Source organism: Lampris incognitus, chromosome 6 (genome assembly GCF_029633865.1).
Source record: "Lampris incognitus isolate fLamInc1 chromosome 6, fLamInc1.hap2, whole genome shotgun sequence".
In the NCBI taxonomy this organism is placed as follows: Eukaryota; Metazoa; Chordata; class Actinopteri; order Lampriformes; family Lampridae; genus Lampris; species Lampris incognitus.
In genome coordinates, this window is record NC_079216.1 from 31722479 (window position 1) to 31747212 (window position 24734).

The following is a 24734-nucleotide window of genomic DNA, read 5'->3' on the forward strand; positions in this document are numbered from 1 at the left end:
TCAGCAATGTTATTTGTGTTTGTTTGCACTATTTTGCACCATAGAGTGCTGAGTTTTAATTTTGAGTTTTGAGATCTGCACAATAAATGTTCTCAAAATTATATTATATCTGTTTTTGTTTTTTTGTTGTTGTTTTTTATTTATTATCAATTTAGCTTTGCTAAGGGACTATATAACCCATTCAGAAACACTTCCATTATAATTTTTACACTTAAGTTTATATCGCGATATATACCGTTACCGTGAAGGGATTCAATTTATACCGCGATATGAATTTTAGGTCATATCACCCAGCCCTAGGCTCTACCTATGTGTGTGAGTAAACGTTCAGTGTGATGAACATCAACAAAGCACATCAAAGAGCCCAGCTTACTGATGAACACTTGAGCTCTGTCCTGCGAATTGCTACAACAAAATCCACCGAAATTTGACACGCTTGCAAAAAAGGGTGACCATCAACACTGTTCCCATTAAATCAAGCACACATTTTCATGACTTTTTGGGGAACAGATTTCACATTCATGTAATTTATGCTAGTTAATTTTTTCCCTTCATCAACTAGCATTAGTGGCCAGTCCTTCAATTTCTAAACCCAGTGTGGCCCTTAAGCCAAAAAGTTTGTCCACTCCTGGCATAGGTTGTTCATTCATTAAAAAAAACCTCAACCAAAACAAAACAAAACACTATAGTGGCGACATACCTGTTGTGCATACATGCTTGCCTCCAATGTCCCATTATTGTTCCATTTATTTCTTCTTTTTGTTTGTTTTCTTTTTTTATGCGAGTCAGCAAGTGCTAGAAGCTACCATGAACTGGAGTCAAATTCCTTGAGTGCATAGGCACATTTGGCCAATAAAGCTGATTCTGATATTTGTTTTCTCATATTGACCACTGTTTCAATACTTGACATATTTTTTTATGCCCTTGTGCCTCTATGTAAAGCATCCCACCACGCATATTCTTAGCATGTGTAAACTGACTTGGAGTTAGTTTGTTGAACTTGAAACTGACTTTATACATCAGCACAGTACAGAGGAAAAAATCTAAAGCATTCATGGATCGAAAATGAAAAATAAACAAGTACAACATTCAGCTTCCTTTGGTGCCCCTAGCTGCAATAGACACAGAACCTTCTAACATATTACATCTAAAAACACGTAAGTGGAGATCTCTGAGCTCGCTTTCTTGTAGGTTTGTTCTTCCTAAGTCTGAAAGAAAGTTCTTCACAAAAATCAAAGTAGACTTGTGTCCCTAGTTTTGAGAAACATTCGGGGGGATTTTAGACTTGCCACGAAAGTTGAAACTTAATTACCTAGCAAAATAGAAAACCAGCAACACTGGGGTTCCCCGAAGACCGGATTGAGAATCACTGCTCTACATTTATCTAACTGTATTAACCCCAACCTCAAATTCACCACTGCCAAACAGCTGGTAGTGGCTTATGCAAAATAAATGATGACATGCATGACATCACATTTAATTTCAACGCTACATACATGTAATGCATACTATCGCATTTTCTCATCTCATCTCATCTTCAGCCGCTTTTCTGGGGTCGGGTCGCGGTGGCAGCAAGCTACGTAGGGCACTCCAGACGTCCCTCTCCCTAGTAATGCCCTCCAGCTCCTCCTGAGGGATCCCAAGGCGTTCCCAGGCCAGACTGGACATGTAGTCCCTGCAGTGAGTTCTGGGTCTACCCCGGGGTCTCCTCCCAGTTGGCCGTGCCCGGTAAAACTCCAAAGGAAGGCGCCCAGGAGGCATCCTAATCAGATGCCAGAACCACCTCAACTGGCTCCTTTCGACGTGACGGAGCAGCGGCTCTACTCCAAGCTCCCTCTAGATGTCCGAGCTCCTCACCCTATCTCTAAGGCTGAGCCCAGACAGCCTACGGAGGAAACTAATTTCAGCCGCTTGTATCCTGATCTCACCCTTTTGGTCACTACCCAAAGCTCATGACCATAGGTGAGGATTGGAACGAAGATTGACTGGTAAATTGAGAGCTTTGCCTTCCGGCTCAGCTCCTTCTTCGCCACAACGATCCGGTACAACGACCGCATTACTGCTGATGCTGCACCAAGCCGCCTGTCAATCTCCCGCTCCACCCTACCCTCACTCATGAACAAGACCACGAGATACTTGAACTCCTTCACTTGAGGCAACAACTCATCCCCAACCTGCATACTAATGCATACTAGTAAAATAGAATAGTTTTCCTAATGTGTTCAGGTAAAGGCACACTACAATAATGAGGTTTAATTAATAAAACATACAACTTTCTTAGTGTGACAAAACAAGGACTTAATCCACTCAGTATTCCATTGGATGCCCATGGGGGGTAATAAGTATCATATTTGTCAGTGGCCCAGTGTAAGTACAGCACAATGCTTGCAGAATGGAAATACAGATCGAACAAAAGTTTTCTTCAAGAACCCAGTAATTCAATATGGAGCCTGACCTTATGGACTTATGCTCAAGGTACAAACTTAAGACATTTTCAGCTTTGAAAACAGGCGATTGTTTTCAGTGTACCCTAATTTTATGCAACTTTCAATTCCCACATCTATCAGTACATACCTCAGCCATTTGCTGCTTCCTTTGTGCTTTAGTGGCCTCTGTATAGGCATTGTGGTCGGTCTCTATCACGATTAGGTTGTTTGTCTCAGGGTGAATGACAAATTTTCTGGGTGTGTACTGCAAAGGGAAGGCCACCTGGTTGAAGACTGCACCCAATTTCTCCAATGCCAAGATCCTGCACAGAAGGGGGGGGGGTTGATGGATGGGGAGAGGAGGAGAAGGGGGTTGAGTGACCCACATTTATGGGAATATTCTGCTTCCCTACCAATCACACCTGACTCCAGACAGACCCATGTATGCAACTGTTAGCTCTTTATGTAACATAAAAACTATATATGACAAAATGACATTCGCTGGAGCCCAGTGATGCATTACAGTCACACCTATACCTCCAATTAAACTGTATATCATACATTCATAATTAGGAAATTTCCTATCATTAAACTTAAACTTTGGATTTGAAGAAAAAAAAAAACGAGTTGGAAAATCAGCAAACCTGGTGAGAAACAGACAAATCTGTTTGACCTTAAAATGCTGGATCCTAGAGTGTCAATACAGTGCTTGAAATTAAGATACTTGCCCTGACATCATCTTCCTTCCATCAGTCAGAGGGGAATAAGCACGGTGGAAATGGTGCAAAGCTACCATGGAACTTACAGTTCAGGTCAAAATTATTAGCCCCCAAGGAACTATGGAACATTTCCCTAAAATTCTGCCCAATGTTTGCATCATTCAGAAAACTTTACATAGTAAAACATTCATCAATGTTAAGGCCCCTATTTGGACATTTTGGAATGTAAAATAAATCCTCAGGTTTGCTTTATACCAAATGTAGTGAAAATTGAGGTGGTCAAAATTATTAGCTCCCATGTGATTTTTTTTGCTTTCAAAACACTCCTGAGCAATCAATCAGCTTTCAAACCACACCTGAGCAATCAATCAGCTTTCAAACCACACCTGAGCAATCAATCAGCATTGAACTCTACTTAAGGGACTCCAATGAACAGGGCTAGTGGCACTTGGAACACTTGATTGAGAGGGACTACTCTTAAATTCTTGGTAAGAAGTAATTTCATCATGTCAAAAAGTAAAGAAATCAGTCTGGAACTCAGAAAGAAGACAGTGGATGCTCATCTTCAGGGGGAAGGCTATACTGTCATTTCCAAGCAGTGTCTAGAACAGCTGTACGTTGCATCATTGCAAAGCACAAGGAGACAAATTCTGTTAGAAACAAACCTGGGCGTAGTCGAAAGTGCAAGATTTCAAAAACTTTGGAGAGGAAAATAGTCAAGAGATGTCAACAACAATCCCCAGATCTCTGCCAAGATGATTGTTGCTGAACTGGCCTCTTCTGGACTTGATGTTTCAAGGAAGACTATTGTGAGGGCTCTTCATCGTGGTGGGCTTCGAGGTCATCGTCCAAGAAAAATTCCATTGCTCACACAGCGGCACATCAAAGCCAGACTGAAGTTTGCCCGTGAACATTTGAAACATGGGCATGAATTTTGGAAGTCTGTCCTTGGGTCTGATGAGACTAAACTTGAGCTGTTTGGGCACATGGATGTTGTTTTTGTTTTGCGAAGGAAGGGAGAGGCCTTCAACCCTAAAAACACAGTTGCCACAGTTAAATGTGGTGGTGGGAACATAATGCTGTGGGGCTGTTTCGCTGCTTCAGGCACAGGGAACCTTGTTCGGTTGCATGGGATCATGAAGAAAGAAAATTATGTTGACATTTTGAAGGATAATGTAAAGAAATCTGCTGCCAGTCTAGCTTTAGGTCGCTGCTAAGTCTTCCAGCAAGACAATGACCCGAAGCATACATCCAAGTTGGTCCAAAACTTTTTGAAGGACACGAAAATCAGGGTCCTGGGGGGGCCCTCTTAGAGCCCAGATCCCAATCCTATTGAGAATCTGTGGTGGGAGCTCAAGGTTAATGTCCATGCTCAAACACCACGCAATTTGGATGAGCTGGAACAATTTGCCATAGAAGAATGGGCTAAGATCCCTCAAGAGACAAGTGCCAACCTAGTTAGGAACTACCATAAGATGTTGTTGTCAGTTGTGAGTCAGAAAGGTTACACTATTGACTATTAATTGTCAAAGGGCTAATAATTTTGGCCTTGTAATTTCTGTTTTTTTCTTGTTTCAATTCAGCGCATCAGTTAAGTATCTTAATCAAGCTTAGAGGAGATTCTGTCTTTGTTCTTTTGGAAGCAATTAAACTATAAACACTTTTTTGGTTATGGTCATTCCCATGGAAAAGTTAAGGGTTTTGTTTGATTTCATAAAGGGGGCTAATAATTTTGACCTTAACTGTATATACTGAGCTAATATCAGCACATCTCTAGCCTGTCCAGCAGGTTGTTAATGAGGGGTACCTATTATAATCACAGCTAAGCCAATAGACCCTTTTAGAGCATATGTAATGATTATGTCAGGGCGTCAGCTGGAAGCAAAACAAAGCCAAAAGTGGTGATGTTAAATACGAATCACGTCCTCATGCAAGCGTACATCATCTAGCTAATGTTAGCGAACATGTCTTCATGCTGTGTTTTTGGGTGCCAGAATCGAAGAAGTAATAAACTAAACTTGAAGTTTTATCGCATACAAGCTGCCACTCCCAGTCAAAAAGATCGGAGACAACCGTGGTTAAACGCGATAAGATGAAAGGATTGGACTGAGGAGATCATCAAAAATGCTCGTGTTTGTAGCACACACTTCATATCAGGTAAGTAAGGTAACGTTAAACTATACTTTTGTCTGTTGTAGGTATGGATATTTGCCTCCAGCTACGCTCTGCCCACAAAAAACGTCACTATGTTTACTAACAGAAAGGGGGTCTATACAAGAGAGTCGCCTATTTTAAACCAGCAATGAGTATTTTCCCTTGGCATGAGGTCGGTTCAGGTACTAAACACTTAAATGTGTTTTTTTTAGCTGTAAACTGAATGATATGACTGTAAGGTGATGAAACACATCAGTGCTGGTGTTAATACTGACATTTCTTACCAAATGTATAAAAACCGGAATTTCATGGGTTGAAAGCTCAACATGCTATCTACTGTTTTAAATCAGCCCTGAACCTTGCAAGACCAATGCTGACGTAGAGTTGACTGGTTGGGACTTATCTATGTAATGGAAAAAAACAAACAAACAAACAAACATAAAAACAAAATGTTAACACCCTCTAATCAGAGGTGGGTGACCCATCTTCCCTAGCCCCAACTCTTAAATTTGAGTCTGTGAAAGCACGCTCATTTTCAGCTATATGCTGATCAAGAATCATCATTCAAGGGGTTACTCACTAACCTTGCGTCTTTATTACATGTTCAACCAACCTTTTGAATTTATGTCAATTTATAGTTCGTTATAGTTATATTATTTCATCATTTTCAATTTTGGCAGCATGGTATTGACTTGTGATTTTGACGGCTGCAGAAAACACCACCGCACGACTGGGTGGATTGGGCTGGACTTACACCGTGACTGGGGAAACACACACACATACACATAGTGGAATAAGCTAATCGAGTATTACAGTTTTAAGGAGGATTGGTACCATTTAATAATGCAGCAGGATGGGCTATAGCTGCATTAAAAAAGCATCAAGAAGTCTAAGGGTTTGATTCTTCCTCAGTTGGGGGGGGGGGGTTAAAAGAAGGACATATAGGGTTTAGATTGACCTTTTTCCATTTCCATTTTCTTATATTTTTACTTTCATATTTGCTTTCAACGTACAAGACGCAGAAATGAATTACTTAGATGGGGCATTTGCCTGGGCTAGCTATCCTAACTGATTTCACTGTATGTTATACTAGCAGAGGTACCCGGCGTTGCCTGGGAAAAAGTTCTTACCAAAACAACCAACACGATCTGATCTTTACGATATAATTGATGATGAAGTATAGGATAATTTATGATACGATACATGTGATAAACGAATGTTGAATAAATGAATCTCAAGGAAAATTATCAAATGTCCTAATTTTCAATCCATTGATCCAGCTTCTTTGCCAATATGTATATTAATCGCTCAGTGCTCAAGCGCCTCAGGGTAAACCATGTTGCACATCTTACTATTTGGCGCTAGGATAGAAAGCTTTTCTGCACTACCAGTTCTGGAGGCAGCTACATACAACTGGCTGTGTGAGAAACATGGAGCAGAAAGATTTACTCCAATCGTTTTAAAAGTCTGTGTTGGGTTATGGTAAACATCAACAATCAATTGTCCCCCATCACCAATTGCAATTTCACAGTCTAAGAAGCCTAACCTGTCATTTTACAAACCCACCAAATTGTACTCTAGTATTTCAATTTCTTTTTTGTTTGTTTTTTTGAAGTTGTATGTGGCCCACCTGGAGGTCACGTTTTGTTTTTTGCTTTTTTTCCTTTTCTTTTTTTGCTTGCTTCTTCAGATGGAAAACGTTTAAAGCTGCTTAGGCTAAGATCAGTCATAATGAATGTAGTATTTCCATGAGTAATGGGGGAGATGTTTTGTTTGTGGACAGTACACTCCATCGCCACTTGGTGGCACTGTGAGACGATGGATGGCGGAGAGGGACTCTTGTAAGAGGACAGACGAACAAGCAGAGTGCGCAAAATAAACTCAATTTCACAAATAAATCAAATTTTTTACTTGGTTTTTGAAATATTTTTTTAACTGTGCAATCCTTGGAAAGTGCTGATTTTAAAGATACCTTTCTTTTTGTTCTACAATGAGTATTTCTGGAGTTTTAAGCCAACATACAAACATACACTCTCCCTTTATATATAGATTACCTTATGGGAGAAATAGAAAGGGAAAATGACAAGTGTAGCTCTTAGGTATTTGACAAAGAACACTGATGGCATCAACAAACTGTCAAAACATAAAAAAGGTACTTATTTTCTGTAAAACCATAAAACAGACATAGCCCTACTACAGGGGACACATTTAACGAATGCTGGGCATCCCAAATTGACGTGTCAATGGCAAGGGCAGATCTTTTATTCATCCATTACATCACCATTTTAGGAGAGTTGCCCCACTGATAGGTAAAAATGTTGCCTTACATGTGGATAATGTTGAGAATGACAAACAGGGCAGATAATTGATATTTTAAAGGCTCCATAGCAGATGAGCCAATTTACACTAATTAACATTTATGGCCCCAATTACGATTGACCTCTACTCTTCCAAAGTTTGTTTTTCACACTTACATGTCCTTCTAATGAGCTTAATATAGGTGGAGACATGAATCTAGTTTTGGATACATCCAAAGATCGGACTTCTTCTAATCCCAAAACTCTAACCCAAGCAGATAAGGTACTCAAAAAAGAAATGGTAGACTTCCAACTTGTAGATGTCTGGAGGGAAAGACATAATTACTATGTGAGTACTCTTTTTTTCTACTCACATGCTCATAAGTTATTCCAGAATTGATATCTTTCTTGCTCATGTTGGAAAAATCCACCTTATATCCACCTTCATGTGAATACCTAGCTATGACTCATTCAAACCATGCTCTTCTCATGCTCCTGGTAGCTCAGAAGAACATCGCTCGTAGTAATAGACTATGGCGATTCCCCATACACCTGCTCAATGATACAGATTATATTAAATTTAACACGAAATATCTGCTTTACCCAGACTGTGTAGGCTTAAATCGTTTTCCCAGGTAGATGAAGCTCGTTAGCCTTGTCAGGCAGTTAATCTAGGAGAAGGAAAACTCTGATTTAATACCTCCGCTGCCTTGTGGGTATACTCATGTACGAGAAAGGCTTTGGGGAGAAATCCTGAGGGAAAATCTGCATCAGTCTCCAATGCCAGTCGTCTCGCTTAGTCTTGCCACTGGTAGTAGCTGGTCTCAGATGAGAGAGTGGGGTTGATGATATGCAACTCTTCCTCACTTTAATCATCGTGCAAGTCATCAGTCATGACTAGATGGTCCTCATCGCTTGCGACGGACGTCTAACATGTTAGTTATCAGAAACAACACTGACATGTTTCTTAGAATTAACAAGTGGACTGCCTCACCAACCGTATGGCAATCCTTAAAGGCTTATCTGAGAGGTGATACTATATGTCACGCATCATAAAAAAAGCAGTATCTGTTGAAAACCAAAATACTTGAATCAGAGATTAGGAATCTTGAAAGGGAACATTTTCAAACACAAACCGAGATGACTTTTGACTTTTTAAACAACAAAAGGGTTGAATATGACATGCTAAACACTTGAGTGATTTAAAATGCCAAGGCTAAAATAAACAACAGTATTATGAACATGGGGAAAAAGTGGTAAATTATTAGCCTGGCAGATCCGAAAAGGGGATAGCTCAAGATGTATCTCTTCAGTTAAGATCAAAGATAGTGCCACTGTAGTCTATAATCCTAAACGTATCAATGAGACCTTTAAAGATCTGGGCTTATACTCTTCTCAGGGTGTATATATTCATAACATGAACAATGTCTTAGAGGGACTTGCCGTTCCGAGGATGACTGCAGAGACACGGGACAATCTATTTTATATCAGCAATAAAGTGTACTACTATTATTATCTAACTAAAATGGAAGGAATCCCTGTCTGTCTGCCCTGTGGCAACCAGACGAACAGTGCCACTCTGTGATTAAAATGCACACCATGGTCGGAGGGGTGATTACATCCGAATGGGCTCTGCACTAGTTACTGAAATAAACAAGTGTCTCTTTCTCCTTGCCACCATCCATGCATCTGTGGTGCTGCAAGATGCACAGAAAAGATGACAAATATTTTAAAACATATTTTAAATATTTTAAAAGTCTTGTCATTATCTTAATCATTTGGTGCCCCCTAGCACGGCAAATTGGCTGGTGCCCCTGGGCACTCGCCTGACGCCACACAGTGCATCCGGAAAGTATTCACACCCCTTCACTTTCCCCACATTTTGTTATGTTACAGCCTTATTCCAAAATGGATTAAATTCCTTTTTTTTCTCATCAATCTACACACAATACCCCATAATGACAAAGTGAAAAAGGTTTTGTAGAAATTTTTGCAAATGTATTAAAAATAAAAAACTGGAGTATTGCATGTACAGTGGGGAGAACAAGTATTTGATACACTGCCGATTTTGCAGGTTTTCCCACTTACAAAGCATGTAGACATCTGTAATTTTTATCATAGGTACACTTCAACTGTGAGAGACGGAATCTAAAACAAAAATCCAGAAAATCACATTGTATGATTTTTAAATAATTAATTTGCATTTTATTGCATGAAATAAGTATTTGATCACCTACCAACCAGTAAGAATTCCGGCTATCACAGACCTGTTAGTTTTTCTTTAAGAAGCCCTCCTGTTCTCCACTCATTACCTGTATTAATTGCACCTGTTTGAACTCGTTACCTGTATAAAAGACACCTGTCCACACACTCAATCAATCAGACTCCAACCTCTCCACAGTGGCCAAGACCAGAGAGCTGTCTAAGGACATTAGGGACAAAATTGTAGACCTGCACAAGGCTGGGATGGGCTACAGGACAATAGGCAAGCAGCTTGGTGAGAAGGCAACAAATGCTGGCGCAATTATTAGAAAATGGAAGAAGTTCAAGATGACGGTCAATCTCCCTCGGTCTGGGGCTCCATGCAAGATCTCACCTCGTGGGGCATCAATGATCATGAGAAAGGTGAGGGATCAGCCCAGAACTACACGGCAGGACCTGGTCAATGACCTGAAGAGAGCTGGGACCACAGTCTCAAAGAAAACCATTAGTAACACATGACGCCGTCATGGATTAAATTCCTGCAGCGCATGCAAGGTCCCCCTGCTCAAGCCAGCGCATGTCCAGGCCCGGATGACCCAGAGGAGGAATGGGAGAAGGTCATGTGGTCTGATGAGACCAAAATAGAGCTTTTTGGTATAAACTCCACTCGCCGTGTTTGGAGGAAGAAGAAGGATGAGTACAACCCCAAGAACACCATCCCAACCATGAAGCATGGAGGTGGAAACATCATTCTTTGGGGAAGCTTTTCTGCAAAGGGGACCGGATGACTGCACCTTATTGAGGGGAGGATGGATGGGGCCGTGTATCGCAAGATCTTGGCCACCATCCTCCTTCCCTCAATAAGAGCATTGAAGATGGGTCGTGGCTGGGTCTTCCAGCATGACAACGACCCGAAACACACAGCCAGGGCAACTAAGCAGTGGCTCCGTAAGAAGCATCTCAAGGTCCTGGAGTGGCCTAGCCAGTCTCCAGACCTGAACCCAATAGAAAATCTTTGGAGGGGGATGAAAGTCCGTGTTGCCCAGCGTCAGCCCCGAAATCTGAAGTATCTGGAGAAGATTTGTATGGAGGAGTGGGCCAAAATCCCTGCTGCAGTGTGTGCAAACCTGGTCAAGAACTACAGGAAACGTCTCATCTCTGTAATTGCAAACAAAGGTTTCTTTACCAAATATTAAGTTCTGTTTTTCTGATGTATCAAATACTTATGTCATGCAATAAAAAGCAAATTAATTACTTAAAAATCATACAATGTGATTTTCTGGATTTTTGTTTTAGATTCCGTCTCTCACAGTTGAAGTGTACTTATGATAAAAATTACAGACCTCTACATGCTTTGTAAGTGGGGAAACCTGCAAATCGGCAGTGTATCAAATACTTGTTCTCCCCACTGTACATAAGTATTCACACCCTTTGCTATGACACTCAAAATTTAGCTCAGGTTCATCCTGTTTCCACTGATCATCCTTGAGATGTTTCTACATCTTGATTGGAGTCCACCTGTAGTAAATTCAATTGATTGGACATGATTTGGAAAGGTACACACCTGTCTATATAAGGTCCCACTGTTGACAGTGCATGTCAGAGCAGAAACCAAGCCATGAAGTCAAAGGAATTGTCTGTGGACCTTTGAGACAGGATTGCATCGAGGCACAGATCTGGGGAAGGGTACAAAAAAATGTCTACAGCTTTGAAGGTCCCGAAGAGCACAGTGGTCTCCATCATTTGTAAATGGAAGAAGTTTGGATCCACCAGGACTCTTCCTAGAGCTGGCCGCCCAGCCAAACTGAGCAATCGGGGGAGAAGGGCCTTGGCCAGGGAGGTGACCAAGAACCCGATGGTCACTCTGACAGAGCTCCAGCGTTCCTCTGTGGAAATGGGAGAACCTTCCAGAAGGACAACCATCTCTGCAGCACTCCACCAATCAGGCCTTTATGGTAGAGTGGCCAGATGGAAGCCCCTGCTCAGTAAAAGGCACATGACAGCCTGCTTGGAGTTTGCCAGAAAGCGCCTAAAGGACTCTCAGACCATGAGAAACAAGATTCTCTGGTCTGATGAAACCTAGATTGAACTCTTTGGCCTGAATGCCAAACGTCACGTCCGGAGGAAACCAGGCACCTCTTATCACCTTGCTAATACCATCCCTACAGTGAAGCATGGTGGTGGCAGCATCATGCTGTGGGGATATTTTTCAGCAGCAGGAACTGGGAGACTAGTCAGGATCGAGGGAAAGATGAATGGAGCAAAGTACAGAGAGATCCTTGATGAAAACCTGCTCCAGAGCGCTCAGGACCTCAGACTGGGGCGAAGGTTTACCTTTCAACACGACAACTACCCAAAGCACATAGCCAAGACAACGAAGAAGTGGCTTCGGGACAAGTCTGTGAATGTCCTTGAGTGGCCCAGCCGGAGCCCAGACTTGAACCCCACTGAACATTTCTGGAAAGACCTGAAAATAGCTGTGCAGCGACGCTCCCCATCTAACCTCACAGAGCTCGAGAGGATCTGCAGAGAAGAATGGGAGAAATACCCCAAATATAGGTGTGCCAAGCTTGTAGCTTCATACCCAAGAAGACTTGAGGCTGTAATCGCTGCCAAGGGTGCCTCAACCAAGTACTGAGTAAAGGGTGTGAATACTTATGTACATGCAATATTTCAGTTTTTTATTTTTTAAAAAATTTGCAAAAATTTCTACAAAACCTTTTTTGCTTTGTCATTATGGGGTATTGTATGTAGATTGATGAGAAAAAAAAGGAATTTAATCCATTTTGGAATAAGGCTGTAACATAACAAAATGTGGGGGAAGTGAAGGGGTGTGAATACTTTCCGGATGCACGGTATATTGATAATCCGGCCCAGGTCTTGGGTGTTCCCTGAGGCTGTTGGCTGTGCTTGGGATGGCTTGGGTTGCTGGGGACGGGGGGCGCGGCTATCCTCTGGAGCCTGGTTTTGGGATCATATGTGGGGAAGGGACTGGGGTCGTCCTTGTGGGTGTCTATGGGATTGGGCTTTGAGGGGTGGTCGTGCTCTCTGCTGCTTCCGTTGCAGGTGGTCCTGCGCATTTGCTGGCTCTGGTGGGGGCCTAGGGCTTTTGTATGGTTCTGTAAACCACTCAAAGTTTGGGTAAACCAGAAAAGGGCTGAGTACACTGCAACATCACGTAATATACTGTATGCATTAACCTGTTAGTATGTCTATCTCTTGTACTTAAAAAATTTCGTCCCGTCCCCCCCTTTTATTATGGACAATTTGAAGGGAAGGGGGGGTGCGGTTGATGTTTGATGCTGTTTGTATTGTATCTTATTTTTGTGTGTGTGTGTGGGGGGGGTCTCAATAAATACATTGTTTAAAAAAAAAGAAGAAGAAAACGGCTGAATAAATCCTCCCCACTATTGTTATGTGGCAAGGTATTGGGCATACAAGTTGATGTGCCAGGCAGCTTAAAACTGGTGCTGAATTAGCAGATAACGAGACCAGGGAAAATCGGTTTTTAACATGGGAGGGCTGACCAAAACAAACCAAATTTTTAGGGGGAGCTGACGCGTTGTACAGGTGATCTTGATCCTATTGCATGTTGTTGGTTTTTTTGTTGTTTGTTTTGTTTTTGTTGTTTTTTTAGGTTGGCATGTCTGACTACTGATCTGTTGTGTGTTGTTATTCACTGTTTGGGTGTTCACTGACCACTTTTAAAATCACTATTGTACACCCTTCCTAAAACAAATAACAAACCAGATGACATGGAAATTCTCTTTTCTTTTTGCTTTTCTGGACTGTCCAGATCTACATAGGAACCATGCCATCAGTTGTGGGGCATTGATGTCTGCACCAGTATGTATCCATACCTCAGTGTGTTGGTGGAGATGGCCACAATTCCCTCTGGGCATTGTTCTGAGGCAAAGCCAGATGCATACTCCAGAGTTTCATAAGACAAAGGGGTCAGGTGAAAACGAGACTGGTAGGAGTAGCTCAGCCAGGAACGACTGGACATGGCCAGCACCTAACAAAGAGACAGACAGATGGTGAGGAAGAGAAGCAGAAACAAATGTTAGGACAGAAAAGAGTAACAAAATTGTTTGGCCAGGCCAAACATGGACATATTTCTTGGGGGAGAAAGGGGGGTCGGAGGAAAGAGGGACTAAATTTGATCGAAAACACCCTGCAAAATTAAGAATTCTAAACCTCTTCTGTGGATGTTATATTCAGGTTTTAAAAAAATGTACATATTAAGGTTCGTAGTTGTCTGAGCAATGGAATAGAGGGATGGAGAGACTGTATATGTTTTTAAACAAGGACAAAAACAGAGCAGATATGACTTCCTTTCTCAAAACAAAGTAAAAGTAAACAACTAATATGATAAAAATGTGTAAACTACCCTTTTACAAATAACACAAAGACAAGCAACTGGTCCGAGCCATTTCTGCCATGAATCGAGAACAAAAATGTTCCTCCTTCCTCCTTTCAAAGCCCACGCAAAGATGTGTTTGCTGACTGACAGCCAGAAATGGCAGGTCTCGTGGTCAGATTTACTTGTTAATTTGTCTTGTTCCAAGTCACTTGTCAATTTTCTCTAAGCTCATAGTTCTTAAGTAAGAAATATAATGTCTTTATGCACGCTCAATAATTCAGGTAATGAAATCACAAAAAGTTGAATCAGTTCATCTGGACACGTTTAGTGGGAGACCCGTTTCACCACTCATCCAAGTGACCTCCTCAGTCTCAACTGACTGCAGGTATCCCCCAACCCTGTAAACAATACAGTTGCATAACGACCGAAACCAACAATTGGGTTTTATATGCATACTGGCGTGAGCCATTAACTAGATTTAAAATGGCTGTGTATTATTCACAGAGGATTGGGGAATAGTTGCAATCACAGCATCGTAAGATGGCAAACGTGTGTCTGCTCCTCAAACTCCATGTACTTCACATACAGGGGCAGTGCTATAGGCGGAAGCATGTGTGTACTATGGGTTCCTCAGTTTCACTTATAATGGCCAACTTGTATGTGGAAGAAGTGGACAAGAGGGCTCCGATGTCCTATCCACGGACATCACTGAGCCATTGGTTCAGATATGTGGAGGACACCTGGGTTAAAATTAAATCTCAGGACATACCGCATTTCACCGACCACATCAACTGTGGACAACCACATCAAATTCACCAGGGAGGATGCGAAAAATGACAGGTTAGCCTTCTTAGACTGTGAAAGTGCAATGGTAATGGGGGATATTTGATTGTTGATGTTTACTGTAAACCAACGCATACTGATCAGTACTTAAGGTCTGACTCTCATCATTCACTGTAGCACAAACTAGGAGTCATCAGGACGCTGTACTACCGAGCTGACGTCCCCACCACCAAAGACGCCAAGGAAGGGGAGATATCTCATATTAAACAGGCCCTGGTTAAGTGTGGTTATCCTAACTGGGCATTTGTCAAAGCCAGGAAGACACCCAAACAGTGCACCAGCTGATCAAAGAGCTGCCTAAGTGTAAACCAGTGGTGATTCCATATGTGTATATTTTCCAAACACCATGTCTCAGTTGCTTTCAAACCCCAAAACATGCTGTGCAGAAATTGGTCCACCCCAAGAATCAGGTCCCCCGGCATAAACAGAGCAATATAGTATACGCTGTTATGTGCCGGGAGGCTTGCCGTGACTTGTACATCAGGGGAACCAAACAGACACCTGCAAAGAGGATGGCACAACACAGAAGAAATAATGCGTTGGGCCAGGAGTCTGCAGTCTACACCCATCTAAAGGCCAGTGGCCACTCTTTCAAGGATGAGAATGTGCACATGTTTGCTAGGGAAGAACGATGGTTTGAATGGGGAGCCAAAGAGGCCATCTATGTGAGGAGGGAATGACCATCCCTGAATCAGGGGGTGGCGCTAAGAGTACATCTGTTGCCATCCTTACAAACTAGTCCCCAATCCTCTGTGAATAGTACACATGGCCATTATACCTCTAGTCAATTTGCATATGAAACCAATCGCTGGTTTCGGTCGCTGTGCAACTGTGCCGTTTATAAATTTGGGGGACACCTGTAGTCAGCTGAGACTGAAGAGGTCACTTGGAAGAGTGATGAAACATTTCTCCCACTAAACATTGTGTCCAGATGAATTGATTCAACTTTCTATGATAAGCAACATAATGGCTGGTACCTGACTCTCAAGAGATGCTTACCAGGGGCAAGTTCATACAATTTACAAAGTCAAGAATAGCTGATTTCACAATGGCCCTGCTATGACATAGTATCTAGGGACAATTCTGACAAGCTTGTTATGTCTGGTAATTTTTTCCTGATACAAGACCAATGAAAAGGGAAGTAGCACCAACTTAAATATCACCCAACACATAAACTTTTAATATTGCTCAATAAATGCCAAGACCCCATTTTTGAAAATATAGGAGCTTTAAATAAAAATACAGTCAATCATACTCAAGTTCAGTTGATATAGGATCCAGCAAAATCCAATTAAAAACAAGAGGCTACTCATTTCCAACAACATATTGAAAATGGAAAACTAAAATACCTCAACTGCACACTTCTAATGATTTAGTGTTGTAACTGCATTAACATTTGGCTAATTACATCCCAAAGCATGTACAAAGCTAATTTGACTTCATCTGAAATTGAAGGAAGTGATTCTAATTTGGTCAATTAAAACTGAGGATTTCACTGAGGGCTTCTTTGTTCGTGAGCATGTCAGGGTGCACACAAAAGCAGAGGAGGAGGAGCTCATATCTTCCTGATTTTGTTTTGTTTTGTTAGTAAGTTCAGATCACAACCTTACATTTATTTCTAAAAGATTTTCAATCTACCCTGGAGTACAGTAATGACAATCAGGAAGGGGAGAAAATTTTGTATGTGCAAACCTGGGTTACATAGTAAAAACAAATAATAATAATAATAATAATAATTTTTAAATAATCAGTAACAAATAAACAAGATATGGTTACACAAAATAGCGACAAAAGACACAGATTTATGATAAGAAAAAAAAACTGCAATCTTATGCAATTCTAGCATAAAAAAATTACATGAAGATAAGCCATTTGAAGGCAATACAGACGATGAAAAAAAAACTTGATGTTAAGTGACTAAGCTAGGTCATGGGTGAAAATGATTATAATAAAAGAAATAAGAAAATATAGTGTGAATTGTGGAATTCCCAATCAATATAAAGATAAGTTCCCAGAGGGATTTGTAAGCAAATGAGAATGGTGATGCATGTTAGGAGTTGGCCGAGTTTGCCAGTCAGACGGTAGGGCTGCCTTCATTTCCTTTGACAGATGGACAATCAGGAGCAGCCTTCCTTTTTGAGACGAGCCAAATTGACAATGGACGAGTGAAAATTTCTTTGAATAAGCTAAATTATTTTGACGTAACCTACGAGTGAATTTAAAACGAATTTATAGATATTTGATCGAGAAGTGACAGTGATTTGAAAGAACTAGAAGAATTTTGAAAAATTAGTAAATATTAGCAACATTTTCCCATTTTTTTCACCCCTAACTAACCACAAAAATTTCCCCTCACAGCAAGTTCAGTTGAGCACTGTACTTTGAAACATTTCCCTAGGTGAGTCTCCATTTAATAAATAAATGGCTAGCATTGGGTATTTAAAATGAGAATGGTGTTGTGAGAAGTGATGTTCTGACTAGCTGCACCAAAGAGCACCTGCTAGCTTCGTAGCATAGCGTGTGTCGGCGTTGCTTGTGACGTGTCGAGATTGACATGTCGAGGAGGGGTGGGGTTTATCGTTGTAGCTATGGTCTGCGGGTGGCCTGTGGTTTTCGGTGGTGAACTTCGCGCACCTTTTTTTCTACCTGATGTGACAGTGTGTTGGAGTGGCAGTGATTACTGCTAGCTGTGTCTGTTTACCATACGGATTCCAAAGACAGCAATGTGAACTGTAAACAGTAAACTGAATAAGCTAAATGTAGTTTAATCAAACTATAGTGATGCTGAATGCATGAGAACAAAAACACAACTCATATGGACTTTAAGATGGTTTATTTAGATTATATGGAAATTTGCAAGTGTCATACATGTTAATGTTCACAATGCATGCTGTCTTAAAATGACCACAAGTAAGATTTATACAAACCTTTAAGTGAACGTAATTATTTTAGATACGCTGCTAATATGTTGTTTGGCCTTATTTTCAAGGCCTTTTTTGTGTGTGTTGTCATTGGAATCAAACTCCTGTTAGTCGGATACTGGATTCATCTGTGACCTGCTTGCCCTTCTTCTTTCAACTTATATTTATAGTGACTGGTAAGTTCCACAATTCGCACTACATTTTCTTTTATTATAATCATTTTAACCCATGAAAACACAGCTCAGTCACTTAAATCAAGGGTTTTTTTCTCTCCATTGTCTACTGCCTTCAAAGGGTTTATTCATTCATGTATTAATTTTTTTATGCTAGAATTGCATTAGGTTCTTTTATCACTATTTTGGATGGCCATATCTTTTTTTAATGGTTATTTACAAACTATTATTATTTCTTTTTTTTCTTTTTTTTTTTTACTATGTAACCCAGGGTTACATATGACTCATTTGTCCCGAAGTGTGATGCCAACACGAGAGAGAAGCTAATCAGCGGAGCAACCAAAAGTCAGACAGCACCCTCTAAACAACAGCAGTACTGTATAGTAGTGTGCATGCACAAAGTTTTTTATATATTCTCCATAATTTTGGGCTGTGGAGAGACGCATCAAACTGGCTGTGTAAAGAAAAACAGAAAATGCTGGAGAATGGCTGTAAAGACTGGATGAGCACTGTAATGGAAAAATACAAGCTTATACAGGTTCTGCTGTAACCTTTGTACTGAGACAAACAGAGCCACTTGTTTCTAGTTAGACATCATGTACTACTCACATGTTTTGCATATGACTTGTGTTTCGACTACAACTGACCCTTCCGCTGCTGTCAGCACACCCTTGGTGCAGAGAAAGCGGCTGCTTTCTCCATGTTTGGAGAAAGAAAAGCGCGTGCAACATCCGAGGATGTTGTGGAGGATAGAGGGACAGCCTCTGGCCACCTGGTGGTCCGATCTACCATTGTGAGCAGGTGCGTAAAACCCTGTGAAGAAGGCAGAGGGCCCACCAGGTCCACATGCACGTGGTCGAAACGTCTGGCCGGGATCGGAAACGGTTCGAGGGGCGATTTAGTGTGCTGGTGGACCTTAGCGCGCTGGCACGCCACACATGCAGCTGCCCACCCCTTTACGTCCTTGCGGAGGCCAGGCCAGACGAACTTGGAACCGACCAACTTCACCGACGCCCGAACTCCAGGGTGCGAGAGGGAGTGAATCGAACCGAAAACTCGACGGCGCCAGGCCACTGGAACAACGGGGCGGGGACGGCCGGTGGAGACATCGCAGAGGAGGGCAGGACTGCCTTCCTGCATCACAGCGTCCTCCAGCTTGAGGCCGGTACGCGTTGACCTAAGGGCAAGGACGTCCGGGTCGCTAGGCTGGTCGGCAGCCATAGCGGAGAAATCCACACCGAGGTGCACAGGACACACAAGCACACGCGACAGACAATCAGCAACAGGGTTGGACTTCCTGGCCACATGCTGAATGTCCGTTGTGAACTCGGAGATGGCCGCTAGGTGGCGCTGTTGACGAGCAGACCACGGCTCAGTCACCTTGGACATGGCAAGTCAGCGGCTTATGATCCACATAAGCCGTGAGTGGGCGACCCTCCAGCAGGAAGCGGAAATGCCGGGTTGCAAGGTGCAGTGCCAGCAACTCCCGGTCAAAAACGCTGTACTTGCGCTCGCTATCCCGCAGTTTGCGGCTAAAAAATGCGAGTGGCTGCCACGCATTCGCCACACGCTGTTCAACCACAGCCCCCACAGCTATGTCAGACGCATCGGTTGTTAAAGCTATGGACACCGTGGGTGTGGGATGGGCGAGGAGGGCAGCGTTAGCCAGGGCGCACTTAGCTCCGTCAAAGGCCTGGACCTGTTCGGGAGTCCAGTCGACAGGGTCGTTAGCATTCTTAAGCCGCAGAGCTTCGTAAAGTGGCTGAAAGAGGTGGGCAGCGCGAGGGAGGAAACGGTTATAGAAATTCACCATGCCCAAGAATTCCTGCAATGCCTTAACAGAGACTGGGCGGGGAAATTCCGCCACCGCTTGCACCTTAGAAGGCAACGGGACCGCGCCTTGCGGCGAAATGCAGTGACCCAAGAAGTCAATCACCGGCAGTCCAAACTGACACTTGGCCGGGTTGACTATCAGGCCGTGTTCGTCCAGACGACGGAAAACCTGTTTCAGGTGCGCCAGGTGCTAATATGTCGTCGAGATAAATGAACACGAAAGCAAGGTCACGCAACACCGAGTCCATCAGCCTCTGAAAGGTTTGCGCTGCCCCCTTCAAGCCAAAAGGCATGCGCATGAACTCAAAAAGCCCAAACGGGGTGATCACTGCGGTCTTGGGCACGTCCTCTGCCCGCACGGGAACCTGATGATAGCCGCGCACCAGGTCCACCTCAGAGAAAATAGTGGTACCTGCCAGGCGTATGGAAAAGTCCTGTATGTGTGGGATGGGATAGCGGTCATTTGCGGTGACGTTGTTCAGGCGGCGAAAATTGCGACAAGGCCGCCACGACCCATCCGCCTTGGGCACCATGTGAAGCGGCGAGGCCCACAAGCTGTTGGAACGCCTCACTATACCCAGACGCTCCATGATGGCGAACTCCTCCTTAGCAATAGCCAATTTTACCGTGTTGAGGCGCCGTGCGCGCGCAAAAACTGGCGGTCCCAGAGTGGGAATGAAATGTTGTACCCCGTGTTTAATAACCGCGGTGGAAAAGGCAGGTGTAGTCACCGATGGAAAATCCGCCAGCAAGCGCACCTAATGCTAAAAAGTTAGCATGTGTTAACGGCCCGGCTCCCCCTGTCTCGCACGGAACAGTGGCGAAAGACACAGCATCAATTAAACGGCGGTTTGCAACATCAACCAGCAGACCATTAGCACACAGAAAATCCGCGCCGATAATAGGAACCGTGATGGCGGCCACTACAAAGTCCCACTCAAAATGGCGTCCGTGGAAGCAAACAGTCACCAACCTTGTGCCAAATGTCGCAATGGACGAACCGTTAGCTGCACTTAACTGTGGGCCGCTGCCTTCAGCCGACCTGTCTGTCTTAGCAGGAGGGAGTAGGCTCTTTTGCGAGCCTGAGTCCACCAGAAACCGTCTTCCTGACATCGTGTCCTTAATGAAGAGCAGCTCACTACGTCCGCCAGCGCCCACAGCTGCTACTGAGCGCTGGCCCCGGAGTTTCCCGCCGCCTCAAACGTGCACGGAGGGACGCAGCGCCTCACTTTGCCGTCGAACCGCTGGTGGAAGAAACAGAGGCCTCTCCCGCGCCGTCTCCGGGCAGTCACTTCAGCCACCACTGCCGGGTCCGCGTCCTCCGACGTCGGCTGTAGAGGCTCCGATGCCACTCTGCACAGAGAACCAACCGTCTGGTAGCCAGCAGGACCCGATCGGCCTCCTCAGCCAAACCTCGGCAGTCACCAGCGGCCAGACACGGGGAGTTAGCCAAAGCCGCGCACACAGGAGACAGAAGCTGGCACAGGAAAACGTGCGGGAAAAGGAACCCACCTTTGTCTGAGCCTAGCAGCGACAGCATATTGTCCATGAGATCCACAGCCGTCCCATCGCCCAAACCGGATAGGGAAAGGATTCTATCTGCCCTCTCTGTGGTAGATAGACTGTACCTCCGGAGCAGAAGATGTTTGAGGGCGACGTATTTATCATGTTGCGGAGGGGCGCGCAACAGCTGCATGGCCCGGCGTGTGGACTGCTGGTCCAGCGCAGCGACGACCAAATAGTATCTGGAGTCGTCCGCGGAGATTCCACGCAGGTGGAACAGCGGCTCGACATGCTGGAACCACGAGGCTGGGTCGCTCTGCCAGAACTCTGGGAGTTTCACAGCCGCGGCGAGAACGGCCGGCTGTGAGAGTTGGGGCGGCGTGGCCGAAGTGGATTCACACACATCTTCTGCTCCAAACATGTTCAATTCGGGGTCACCAATGTGGCAGTAATGAGGAAAAACACAGGAGACCAAGGCGAGTTTGATGTTTATTCCTCAACTCCAAAAACCAACTGCAGCAGGAACAACCCTGCACCGGTCAGCCTGGGAACGTAAACTACGCCCCCAGCTCACAGTCCTGCTGGGTGAGAGGCATAGCCCCTGGTGTCCGCCACACTCTAAAGATTACTTTACATTCAACACAGGTGAATGTTCCAGCTAGTTGAAAGGTGACTCATTGGACGACAAGACGATTCTTATTTTCAAACCACATGCTTTTTTGAAGAATGTAACATTGCTGTCGAGTGAATACCATCGATGATGAGGGAAGATGGCGGCGCGAACTCACGTTTGCGGAGGCCTGACCCATGCAGTATCTTTGTCGGCGTCTAAGTTTGTGTCTTCGTGTGAAGGTTTTTTTTCGTCGATTTTTTTTTTTTTTTTTGATGGCTGGGAGAGCTGGCGTTGGATCGTCCGAGAGAGCTTATGGCCCTTGCCGGAGCTGTATGGCCCTGCCTGGAGCTGTACCCGAGAAAACACCGAGACGGTGGCCTCGCCTAGCTTCGACTGTGCAGTGTTTTTGTCTGCGTCTGCGTCGTTGTGTGGAGTGCGGGGGACGCATGTTGAGGGTGTCTGGCAGGGAGAGCTGGCGTTGGATCGGCTTGGAGAGCTTGGTCTGCTTCGTCCGATGGGCCCAGGGACCATGGCCCCTGCCTGGAGATGTGCCAGGGAGGAAGCGCCGAGGGAGGTCTGGCAGGGCGTGGAGGCGGGGCGGGCTAAGCTAACTGCTAGCCCTTGCATACCAGCATTTCCGACAGTCATTCTGGCTGGAGTTTTTTCTCTGGACAGAGGATTTTTTTTTTTTTTTTTTTTTTGGACTGCATTGCAGGGTGGACTGTGTTGTTAACATGTCTGTGAATGTTCTCATTCATCCAGGTCATGGTTATCCAAAGAAGTTGAATCAAGTGCAACTGGACTTGGTATATATCCGTGAAGATGTTTCGCCTCTCATCCAAGAGGCTTCCTCAGTTCGTGCCTTTCTAGCTAGCTTGGTCTAGTCAGAAAGGCACGAACTGAGGAAGCCTGTTTTTGGTGAAGTCATTTTTGGGAAATTTTGGATGTGTGTTTTTTTGTGTTACACTGCTGTGGGCGAGGGGAAATGAAATTTCATTTCTTTGTGCATGAAAGTACATCTAAGAAATGACAATAAATTGTTCCTGATTCCTGAGCTGCAAATTTGGCTATTTCCTGTTTAAAACAAAATTACATTACATTCGCCGATATTACTTTGGCATGGTACAACAAACTGTAGAGTGGTTAACTGATGTCCCCTATTAAATCGCGCACACACACACACACACAAATACACACCAAAATCAAGGTGAGATTATACCTTGTGAAATAAACAACACAATATTACATATTGTGGCATGGCATCACAAAATGTGAAGACTGGTTTACCCGTTCTTCCCAGCTTTCGGTTACACTGTATTAGAGAGTTGGGCTGTGCATGACAATTTTATTGAACTGTATTTTATCATCACCTATTTAAACGTTGTATGCTTTCATTACAATACTTATTTGAAGGTAATTTGCGTGCCCTCGCTTCCAGCCGTTTTCACTGTGTGAATGTAAAGTCCTCTGACATTGTAACTGCGATTTAGGGCTACACAAATAAACTTGACTTTTCAGTGTTATGAAAGGACCCCAGGAAATCAATTATTTTTTTCACCTAAAGAAGGATATGTAGATTATTTGAAAAGTATCAAGAAAATGGAGGTCTGCCATGCTTTCAGTTTAAAACATGATAAAATCTGGTACCAATCTTGCATGACGAAACATGAATACAAATGTGTGTGTGGCAAACAACCAGATGTGGAATGATTTTGATGACTTACAGCTTCTTGTCCCTGCATCTTCACTCTGAAGAGTTTGACAGGTCGTGACCCCAGGTAGCGTGTTCTAGTGTCAGAAAGGTCACCAGTCACTGGGTCCAGAACAGTCCTGAGCAGCACACCGTTCTGAGAAGGAGGTCACACACACAAATACTTTTTTTTATTGTATTTTCAGCTCCTTGACTTCTCACACTGTTCCATGTAAAGGCCATAATCAGAGCTCAACTTTTACAGTCGTCCGGTGGTTTCTGACAACTGGAATTCATTTCCGTAGGGCAAGCAAGATGGCACACTCATGTGTCCTATTGACTAAAAACAAGCAGCTGACATTAGTAGTCTTAGTAAAATTATATTCAGCATCAGATCTACCAGTTTTTAAAAAACCAATGTTTATCAACTTCCATTTGTAAGAGAATATATCTGGTTGGCATCTTAACAGTAGCTGCTACCCCCCCCCCCCCGCATTTGGAGTTGTGTCGTGCCTGTGCTGCATCGTAAGTGTCCTGCTACTTTAACAATTTGCTTCTGGGATTAATGAAGTTCTTCTTTCAATCCATTTATTTATGTTTGCTCAGATTTAAGTGATATGTTTTTGATCAACTGCTATCAATCATTTGAGTTTCATTTCAACTTTCAGATTTTTGTTGGCTTGCATTTCATGTCACGTCTCAAATTTTGATTACAAGTTAGATAAATAGCATACTTATGAATCAATCTTAAGACAATCCTTAGATGAGAAAGTAGCCAAACTTGTTGACCCAGCCAATTGGTCTACAAAACAGAGAATCAAGAATTGAGTTGTATTTTTGAACCGAGATGGTTTCTGAAAACATCAAGCCCAAACTATTTGACTTAAGCCTTTCAACTGGTGCTTGCAGTAAATAAAAGAATGAAGCCCTCACTGTGATTTAGCTCAGTTTTGTGTGGGATTACCTCAGCCTTTGAGGGACGACCTTAAAATGAGCT

At 43.4% G+C, this 24734-nt stretch overlaps 1 protein-coding gene across 1 annotated transcript in view; it reads right to left on the reverse strand.

Annotated features, from left to right (window-relative positions):
* The window catches only part of sf3b3 (splicing factor 3b, subunit 3), a 132622-nt gene that overhangs the window by 59383 nt on the left and 48505 nt on the right, over positions 1-24734 (reverse strand). The window contains exons 17-19 of the mRNA XM_056281478.1: positions 23772-23894; positions 13659-13813; positions 2575-2749 (exon numbers count right to left, since the gene is read on the reverse strand). Of these exons, the coding sequence (XP_056137453.1) occupies positions 2575-2749; positions 13659-13813; positions 23772-23894 (453 nt within the window). The remainder of the gene's footprint in view (positions 1-2574; positions 2750-13658; positions 13814-23771; positions 23895-24734) is intronic.